Source organism: Sinocyclocheilus rhinocerous, unplaced genomic scaffold, assembly GCF_001515625.1.
Source record: "Sinocyclocheilus rhinocerous isolate Xijiao unplaced genomic scaffold, SAMN03320098_v1.1 scaffold392, whole genome shotgun sequence".
In the NCBI taxonomy this organism is placed as follows: Eukaryota; Metazoa; Chordata; class Actinopteri; order Cypriniformes; family Cyprinidae; genus Sinocyclocheilus; species Sinocyclocheilus rhinocerous.
Window position 1 is genome coordinate 1,023,760 of NW_015638990.1, and position 10,701 is coordinate 1,034,460.

The 10,701-nt window shown below is 36.2% G+C and overlaps 1 protein-coding gene across 1 annotated transcript in view; it reads right to left on the reverse strand.

The window, feature by feature from the left end:
* The window catches only part of sorcs3b (sortilin related VPS10 domain containing receptor 3b), a 70,063-nt gene that overhangs the window by 23,952 nt on the left and 35,410 nt on the right, over positions 1-10,701 (reverse strand). Inside the window, exons 5-9 of the mRNA XM_016566426.1 lie at positions 9,228-9,301; positions 6,142-6,206; positions 2,076-2,194; positions 851-940; positions 587-766 (exon numbers count right to left, since the gene is read on the reverse strand). Coding sequence (XP_016421912.1) covers positions 587-766; positions 851-940; positions 2,076-2,194; positions 6,142-6,206; positions 9,228-9,301 — 528 coding nt within the window. The remainder of the gene's footprint in view (positions 1-586; positions 767-850; positions 941-2,075; positions 2,195-6,141; positions 6,207-9,227; positions 9,302-10,701) is intronic.

Here is a 10,701-nt window from a genome sequence, read left to right on the forward strand (position 1 = left end):
CCAATATTTAAAAAATTTACAAATGTAATAAAAATATAGGTATCGGCATCGGTATCGGCAAGTACCAAAAATAAAAGTATCGGTATCGGGCGAGTACTGGAAAAAGTGGTATCGGTGCATCCCTAATTATTACTGTTAGTAAGATCATTATTATAAAAATATTATCAGCACTTTTATTATTATTATTATTATTTTTTTACAATTACATAATTTGTGTTCTTTGCCTAGAAGCGATGGAAAAGAGGAGAACGAAAGGATATCAGGTTTTACATTATTGCAGATAAGCTTCATTTCTCTTTGCATTTTTGCTTACACTTCATTTTCTGGATGTTTTCAGTTGTTCTCATTATCAGATTTTCTTCTTCTCTTTGCATTCTTAGTGTTTAATGGCATAACATCAAACACTGCTGTTTTGTGCTGCATTGCACTGTTCCCTGTTCTACTTTCAAACATTCCTGGAGAAAGCCATGCTAATTACCAAAGTTTTCCTAATTGCACACAACATGTATTTGTGAACATTCAAGATGGTCGACTTCTTAAACTTAATTGGCGAGCACCATCAGGCCATACAATCATATTCGCAGACCTTGTAGACATCCACAATGAGATTTCCTGCGAGACCGCGAGATGTACGGAGGTTTGGGAGCGAGCGAGTGAAGTAGACTCCAGGTGTGTCAGAGATGTACAGACTGTAGGTGTCATTTTCGTTCCACTCCTGCACTGCTGCCAGCACTTGCCCCTCATCTGTACTGACAATGTGCATGTCCTGCACGGAGAACAGCTGTTAGAGCCACATACATTTCATCTGACAACTTATTTGTGACAGCTAGTGCTATGTCATGTATCTTACTTTGGGTAGACAGTATTTAGGGAGCTGTATGGTCCTGAAGGGCCCTCGCTGATAGGACACAAAGTATGTAGTTCTTCCTGCTGTGGTTAACTGATACACACACACACACACACAATAATAATACATTTAAAATTTATTTGGCCTGAGGAATCTCAACTTTTGAATTTTTCTTATCAACTAAGTTTCAGTTGATAAGAACATTTTTTTTTTTTTAAATGATCACATTTTTGTTGCAATTTTGCCCTGGGGTATCGTTATAATTGTATTAAATATAAATATTTCAAGCAATTGTATTGAAGTTTCCAGTATTGTAACAACATCTCAACATCTCCATTTTAGATTTTTTTATTTATTTCAGGTTTTTACTATCCTTGTGGGGTTAAAATATTTGAAGGATTAAAGCCATATCTTTCTTTTGAGGCAAACACACAATGTCAAGACCAATTGCAATCTGATTAACATGTACACATGTTGAATGAAGCCAAGATGCAATCACATTATCTAGTTCTCTCAGTCCGACTTCACAAAAATCCAAAAAAAGCATTTCGGTAGCAAACTATTGTTTTGGTCAGACTGAAATCGAACTTTTAAAGCGCAATGTAAATGTATTGAACGTTGGCAAGACCTGACCCACACACACGCACATGTTGTACACACTCTTATCATGTAGATTGTAGCTATTAGGCTGTAAACATAGTGCATTAAAGCTCTAATGCTTCGATTGATCCAGTGTCAATAGAGCTTGGATGTCCAAAGAATGAGGCAGTGTGTGTGTGTGCATGTGTGTGTCCACTTTTACAGGGTGAGGATGGTGCTACACTGTGTTTTTCCTGCGAGAGGTGTGGGGTGTCAGACAGTCTCTTGTTCCTGCGCTTTTTGAATCAATAACCTCATTATTCTCTGTCAACTCAAATCCAACAGCTTCAAGCTACAAAAGTCAAAAGAAAGTCGCTTGTATTGACAGAGGAGGGTCCAGGTTTGGGATTCTCACTCAAAACCGTGTCCTGTCCTCCCCTGGCCTGCTGTTAAAGATGGAGAGGCTGGTTTCAATGGTTATCCCTCACTTACACGCCACTGACAGAGATAAAAGGAGGGCTATAAAAAGAGTCAGACAGAGATTATCGTGAAACACACACATACACACACACACACTTTTTTGGTATCTCCCACACCAATCTAAATCACAAACGCTTATGCACTTTATGAAACGAACACACATCTGTACCTGTAAGAAGATGTATTGGTCCTGCACCACGAGTGAGTTGGTGTCAATTCGGCCGCTGAATGGATACTGCCTACCCTCCTCTGAACACTTTTGTGCTCGGCAGGTAATATACTGCATTTCTGTGAGACACACACACAGATTTATCAACACAGGATACGCTTGTGCACAAGAACGCCTTGATCTACACCAAACAAAAAACAGATGATCAATATCTCTCTCACTCTCGCTGGCACACACACACACCCACACAACAAACACAATCTAGAACTTACACACAAACTTCCCACACATCTCTATGTCTAGTCAAATTAATCAGTGCTCTCCATTATCAGTCTCTCTACTAGCTATCCATCCTCACTCAGAAGGGAGAGAGAGAGGGGGTGGGAGTAAAAGTACAGAGAAAGACAGAAGGGAGAAAGCAAAGACAGAAAGAAAATAAGAGCCCAACAAAGAAACAACAGATTAGGAATAACTTTTTTATTTGTTTCAGGTATTTCTGAACAAAATTAAGAGTAGTAGATATAATGTCTTTCATTTTAGGTTTTTTTTTTAATATGTTTTCAGATCAATGTTAAGGAAGGAGTTCTTTTTACATGACATTAATGGATACCGGGTTTAGAAGTTTCTTACTGATCTTTACAATGTTCATAAAGAACTTAAAAATCCATTTAAAATCTCTACTTGAACATCAATATTCTAATATCAACAAACACCATCCCTGACAACTTGAGGACTTAGGACATGGTTCACACAAAAATTAAAAAATTGTCATTTACTTCCCAGATCTGTTACTTGATCTAAAAAAATCTCTCAAATCAGTTGCACTTTCACTTTCCAACACAGCATATCATGTTTGATTAAAAGACACTGATGTCAAGTATGTCTCAGAATGCAGTACGTCTTAATTGTTTTAATATTGAATATGCACCATGAACAAATAAGATTTGTGTGTATGTCACATGTATAGCCACTAGTCTATAGTGATTTTATTATCTAGCTTGTTGTAGGTTAATTCAGATTTTATTAAACTGTACAAATTGAAGTTGCAAATAAAAGAAAATATAATTTCAGTTTTTTTGTGTATGTCAAATGTATAGTCACTAGTCTATGGTGATTTTATTGTCTATGTAGAGGTTTGAAGAAGACAAATTTAAATAATAACTTTTAAGAATAATTAACTTTGAATAAGCACTTAGTATAATGACTTTGGTTGAAATTTTAGTCTGTTTCTCGTAGAAAGCTATTGCACAATTATCTGGACTACTTTTAAGGTGCCTTTGGTTATTTTGGGGCTTGATAGCACCTGTTTACGCTCTACTCTTACTGGTTAGAAAATAATGTGTGATTATTGTTAAACATTTCTCAGTTTGATTTTTTGAACTAGCATGTGACTGATATAACTATGCAACTCAATGCATCTCAGATGTAAAGTTTAATTTAAACCAACAAAGTCCCTGTTTATTGTGCTGCATTTCTCATCACATTCTTATCACCAACTTGTCCAGTAGCCTACAATAAATTAGAAGACCCCTTGGTTTGTAATAACACTGAAAAAGAGCCTCTAAAGAATGCATGTTCTACATGGAAGCAGAATTAAAATGAATGGAAATTCAAATAATTTAACTGTAATTTTAAACTAGGAAAACAAAGTTTGACTTGTTTAAACGCCTTAAAGTTTAAAGCTTTATCATATTCAGTAAATTGGAGTGGAAGAACACTTCAATTCCCAGAATGCATTACCTGTGTGTAGGGTAGTTTCTAGCCCTTCATCAGTACTGGATCACAGATTTTTTTTTTTTATTATTTTAAAATAAAATGGTATAAATAGTTTTTATCTGCTGTACAGAGTTGTTTACAAGCTGCACACATAATAAAGAGCTGCTACGTTATTGAAAAACAAAATTTGTTTTCTACCATTAATTGTAGGTAAATATCCAGCGTTCTTTTTGTTTTCTGTCTTATGAAATATTTAATTATTGTTTCAGTGTGAGAAACCTCTGCAGTACCTGAATGAACTGTCTGAATGAATCAAACTGAATCACAAACCGTTTCTGGGGCCTCATGTATAAAACTCTCCATAGATTTCATCCTAAAAGTGTACATACGCACAAAAGCTAGATTTTGCGTATGCACAAAAGTTTTCAGATTTATAAAACCATGCCAGAACCTGCGCAAAAATCCCTTTATAAATCCCAGTCAGGGAAAGATTGTGTGTACGTGCATCTCCACCCTGTCTCCTCCCCGAAATCACCATATATGGAGCTTACAACGCCTCGTTTTACTATGCATAACCTCATCTGAATATCATTTCCATACATATTCCCATCCACGTGACACCATGTTTAACGTCAAAGGTACAAGATGTTAAGGAAATATGAGATACGGACTAAATGACATTTGTGCCACATTAAAGGTGGCACAACCTTTATTAAACATTAAACTTGACCTCATTCTTTTCCACTGACCAAATAGTATTTCAATTGTTTTAAACAATTAAAATCAAATAAAATGTATGCAAATACAATTTAAATAAAATTGTACAACTCGGCGCATCACTGACAAAGTATTTTAAAAAGGAAACAAGTTTTTTTTCAAGTTGTATCCTTCAAATACAGTGGTATTTTTCATAATGTTGTGGAGATGCCTTCATACGACATCAACACCTCTGTGCAGCTGCGGTTGTACAGTAGCTATTATTCAAACCGGATAATGGACCGTTCCAACGAATCCAGCAGTGTCCGCCATAATATTGAAGTAAGTGTGCATCATTGATCATTGTTCTCGCTAAAAAAAATTCTCATAACATGAGATCTGCAGTTTAGTTTAAATATGAATTATTATAGCGCTCCTCGCTGTCATTAAAACATTGGAAAAGTGATTAAGCGCTACAAATATGTCTAAATTCATATAGCCTAATTCTGGTTTAACTTCTGCGTAATGACTTTATGTAATTTCAGTGCTTATCTCCATTAATGAGAGTGGAATATTTAATGTAAATGTGTATATCGAAATGAAAACAGAGTTTAAAATCCTTGTTTACTTCATTACTTTCAGATCCAGATACGTGCATGGAAAACAGCGTACGCACAAAATGGGCATAGAAATGTGCGTACGCTGTTTTCCCACGTACGTATCTGGATTTATAAAAAATAAACTTGCCGTAAATATGTGCACACCTTATGGATGCTCTTGACTTTCCTGGAACGTTTATACATGAGGCCCCTGGTCTTTTTGCAAACCCATTTGACTAATTAGATCAAAGGAGTGATTCATTGGCAAATCTGGCATCACTAGCTCTGATTCTAAACCGCTGATAAAAAACACACATGACATGAGGATTTATCAATAATATTTTACAGGGGCACAGTGGTATTTTACTGTAAAAAGGGTCTAGCAACACCCCTGCCTGTGTGAATGTCTTTGAAGTGCAGTTCACTAAATTCCTTTTCCTGTCATTCAGGGTGTGGCCAATTTGCAGCTCATGAATTGAAAAGGAGCCAGTTCTTCAATTCAGAATTTTGCCCAACTCTGATTCCACATGCCTGCTCTACTGTGAAGGCATGGACAGATAAGATAGCCTATTAAATAGAATGGACTGAAAGAACTGGTTCAAATTATTCTTTTAGAAGAGGTTTTGATTATTGCTGCCTGAAAACTAAAGAAGCTTTTGCCACCTTCTCCATTTCCCCGTGCTTCAAATTTAGTTTGGTGTAACCGCTGCATCACTCATAACACATTTAAATGTATTGCTGTTGTTAGACTGTCTGTAGCTTAGGGCCTGTTGTGTTGTGTCAGGCTCATATCAATAGAGTTTAATGCACAACACTGTCCCACAAGGATAAAACACAAGCGCAACAGTCTGCCAGAACGAAGCCAGAACCATTTACTATTGAATTTACTGTTGTCCACAATTCATCTGTTCATTTTTCACTGCGACACAGGAAAAAAAAAAAAGCATAGGAGCATAGGCAAGAGTGCTAGGAGGGGAGAAAGAGTGAAACTGAAAAAGGCAGAAGAAAGAAAGACAGGATTTGAGGGGCAAAAGAAGGAAAAGAAAGAGACTAACGTCCACTGTCAGTTCGAGCCTCGATGTGCACCAGGTCTGCCTCTTTATCCAGACCACTCAGCGCCCTGAAAATGAAAAAGAAAAAGACAGAAAACAAAAAAGAACAGAAGAGAAGAAAACAATCAGGAAGGGGCTCCAGTGGAGAGGAGATGAAGAAGGAAGGAAAGAGAAGGAGGTGCCAGCAGGGGACGGACGGATGAGTACGGTAATAGTATGAGAGTGATGGAGTGATGGAAGAGGAGAGGGGAAGGATGGTGGGGTAGTGATGGACAGCATAATTCCACTGCTCCAGTAGGAGACAGTCTGTCTCCAGTGAATCCTTATTGTTGCTCTGATAGCAATTAATCACACACACACACACAGCTCGCTCCCACAAACCATTCTCCATCGCATATACACACTTTCATTTCTTACCTATTTTCACCTGTGACGCACATACACACTCGCCATCATATCCTCTTTCTGAGGTTTTTAATCATCTTAACGTCTTGTCTTTTTATTATCCATATTTTCTTCTGAGACAGTTTGAACACAATCACAATCTGATATCTTACAATCCAAAATTAAACCTTTCAGTAAAAATCTGATATTCCACCTCTACAGGTCTGATAATAAATCCTATTTACAGTCTCAATCTCAAATGAATATTAATCTCAATCTGAATTTGAACATCTCTCTTATTGCATGTCTGATATTAAACCCCTTCTTCTAAACGTCTCTATCAGTTCCAGTGTGACATTAAAACCTCTTAAAATGTTGTTTTCTTGAGATCACAATGTAATTTTCTTGTCATTTCAGCATAAACGTTTTCATGTGATCTTGATTTGGAAACAGCATGCTGCTCAGCATTTCAATGGTCAGCTGCAAACTGCAGAAGTCCCAGTCCCTCGAGTTGGCAGGCTCAATCTCAAGAGTCAGACTGTGATTTGGAAGTGGTCCATCACTGACAGACATTGAGATATATCAGCTGGAGTGGGTTCCTGATGAAAGTAAAACCAATTTGCTAATCTACAACGCAGCATTTGTATATGTTCACTACCATTTAAAAAAATAGAGATTATTATGATTTTTTTCAAAGAAATTCAAAACTTTTATTTTAATGCAAGGATGCATTAAATTGACCAAAAGTGACAGTAAAGACATTTATAATATTAAATTTATAAATATATATAAAATATATTATAAAATGTATAATTTACTTGAACCTGAAATGTCAAAAATGTTTTAGTATATGTAGAAATTGACATTAATCGAGATTTATAAATTGTGTAAATGTATTGTACATTGTTAGTTCATGATACCTAATGCATTAACAAATCAAACCTTATTGAAAGTTTTACCAAAATAATACTACATTTAAACGCCTTCAATAATCTCAGGCAGAGTCCCAGTCTAAGATTAAAGCACTTCTCAAAATCTCAGTCTGAAAATAAATCTTTCTTTCAATTATCTGTCTGAGGTTCAACATCTCTCTCAATCCCATTCAGACTTTAAACTCAGACTTGGATAATTGAAGGGGGAGGTTAAACATTCCTCTCAAACCCAGTCTGATACCGAGACCTATTATATTCATATTCTGAGGTTAAACTTTTCCATTTTCCCTTTCTGTAGTCACCAAACCTGACACAGCAGGGCTTCAGTGACACAAACACAATCAGAACACTATATGTGTGTGTGTGTGTGTGTGTCGCAGTACAAAGCAGCAAAGAAAATATGTATATATTTTTGAAAGGATGTAGAGAAATGTGTGTGCATTGGGACGTTAAACCCAGGGGTGAAGACATGTTGTTGGTCGTCTCCACAGCTCATCGAGCATGTGACAGGCAACCAGTTATTTTGACTACACCTCACACAAACACAGAAAACTCACACTGATGGGATTAAAATATAAAGCCTGATCAAAATTCCAACCATACGCTAATATGAAGCACAGGGGAGAGAGATGTGACATGACAGTGAGATAGATGGAGGTAGATAGAGAAAGAGAGAAGGGAAAGAGACATACAAAGTGTGTGTATGTAAGTTTGCTAATCTACAACGCAGCATTTGTATATGTTCACTACCATTTAAAAAAATAGAGATTATTATGATTTTTTTCAAAGAAATTCAAAACTTTTATTTTAATGCAAGGATGCATTAAATTGACCAAAAGTGACAGTAAAGACATTTATAATATTATATATATATATAAGACTTGGATAATTGAAGGGGGAGGTTAAACATTCCTCTCAAACCCAGTCTGATACCGAGACCTATTATATTCATATTCTGAGGTTAAACTTTTCCATTTTCCCTTTCTGTAGTCACCAAACCTGACACAGCAGGGCTTCAGTGACACAAACACAATCAGAACACTATATGTGTGTGTGTGTGTGTGTGTCGCAGTACAAAGCAGCAAAGAAAAGATGTATATATTTTTGAAAGGATGTAGAGAAATGTGTGTGTGCATTGGGACGTTAAACCCAGGGGTGAAGACATGTTGTTGGTTGTCTCCACAGCTCATCGAGCATGTGACAGGCAACCAGTTATTTTGACTACACCTCACACAAACACAGAAAACTCACACTGATGGGATTAAAATATAAAGCCTGATCAAAATTCCAACCATACGCTAATATGAAGCACAGGGGAGAGAGATGTGACATGACAGTGAGATAGATGGAGGTAGATAGAGAAAGAGAGAAGGGAAAGAGACATACAAAGTGTGTGTATGTAAGTTTATCAGTGTCAGTGTTTTGGATGTAGAGAGTGGGTTTAATATTGGATTAATTTTCAGTCTGTGATAGTGTGTGTGCGCATGCAGGTATATTCTTGCAGTCAGATTAATTTTCAGTGTGAAATTGCACTGTAGGCGTGATATATGAGATTGATGATCAGTAAAAAAAATTACTCCGTCTGTGTGTGTGTGTGTGTGTGTGTGTGTGTATCGTACCAGTAGAATCGCCCCGGAGTTACTCTCTCATGAACAAGAATCCACTTTTTACCAAAGTCCACCGAGCTATAAAGCTGCAACCAAAAGAGAAATAGACACATACACTGTAAGATCGGTCCTTGTGTGTGTGTGTGTGTGTGTGTGTGTATCGTACCAGTAGAATCGCCCCGGAGTTACTCTCTCATGAACAAGAATCCACTTTTTACCAAAGTCCACCGAGCTATAAAGCTGCAGCCAAAAGAGAAATAGACACATTCACTGTAAGATCCCTAACTGCAGCCAACAAAGGTAATTATCTTTCTCACACTTAATTATCCACATTATCTGCTTTTAATTGTTCAGTAGAAGTAGAACCTCTTGAGGCTGTGCAAGTGTGTGTGTGTGTGTGTGTGTGTGTACCCTCTGATCATGGCTATAGGCCAGTATCCAATTCTCCTGAGTAGGGTGAAACAGAAGACTCATAATATAGAAGTTAATATTGAACTTTTGAAAAGTGGCTCCTTCATCAGAACTGATAAGTAAACTACTCTCCACCTCCGGATCAGATAAAATCAGGATCTGAGGAAGAGGAAGAATTATATTAGCTTGATATTTTCTATCTGACAGTTTTATACATCTGTATCTCTGATGCATTTGAACACACTCACCTTCCTCTTATTGGTCGGACAGACGTACAGATAGCTCAGCATCGTTCTGATCATCACTTTATCTGTCAGCTTCTCGTATGTTGTCCCAAAATCTACTGACCTACAAATACATAATTTATCTGTTCATTTATTTTAAATATGGAAACAATTTACATTTGTTAAAATTAGTTAACTGCATTAGTTAACATGAACTAACAAAGAAAAAATATTCCTAAATCATTTATTAATCTTAGTTAATGTTAATCTCAACGTTTATTAACACATTTTTTAAATTTGTATCTGTTAATATTATTTAATGGAACTTAGCTAACATGAACCAACAATAAACAGCTGTATTTTTATTAAATTAAGTTTACAAAGATACTGTAACAAATGTATTGCTTATTATTATTTAATGGGATAGTTCAACCAAAAATGAAAATTCTGTCATTAATTACTCACCCTCATGTCGTTTATCTTCAGAACACAAATTAAGATATTTTTGATGAAATCTGAGAGCTTTCTGACCCTGCATAGACATTATTTTTGTTTTCTTTGCACACAAAAAGTATTCTCATAGCTTCATAACATTATGGTTGAACCACTGATGTCACATGGAGTTTTTAACGATGTCCTTACTACCTTTCTGGGCTTTTAATGTGTCAGTTACATTACTATCCATGGAGGGTCAGAAAACTCTTGAATTTAATAAAAAATATCTTAATTTTTTGTTCCGAAGATGAGCGAAGATCTTACGGGTTTGAAACGTCATGAGGGTGAGTAATCTACTGTATATGTTTTATGTAATAAAAGTAATCTTCTTGTAAAATATTAATAATATTAACAAATTCAACTTTTGATGTTTATAATAGTGTTTATGCTAAAAAAAACACATTATTTTCCACATACTGTACATTATTGTTTCTCCTCTATGCCCCGCCTGCCCCGCCTCGTCGATTTTTACAAAGCTCATCGGTCTGAAAAAGCGAGGTGTGCTGTGAT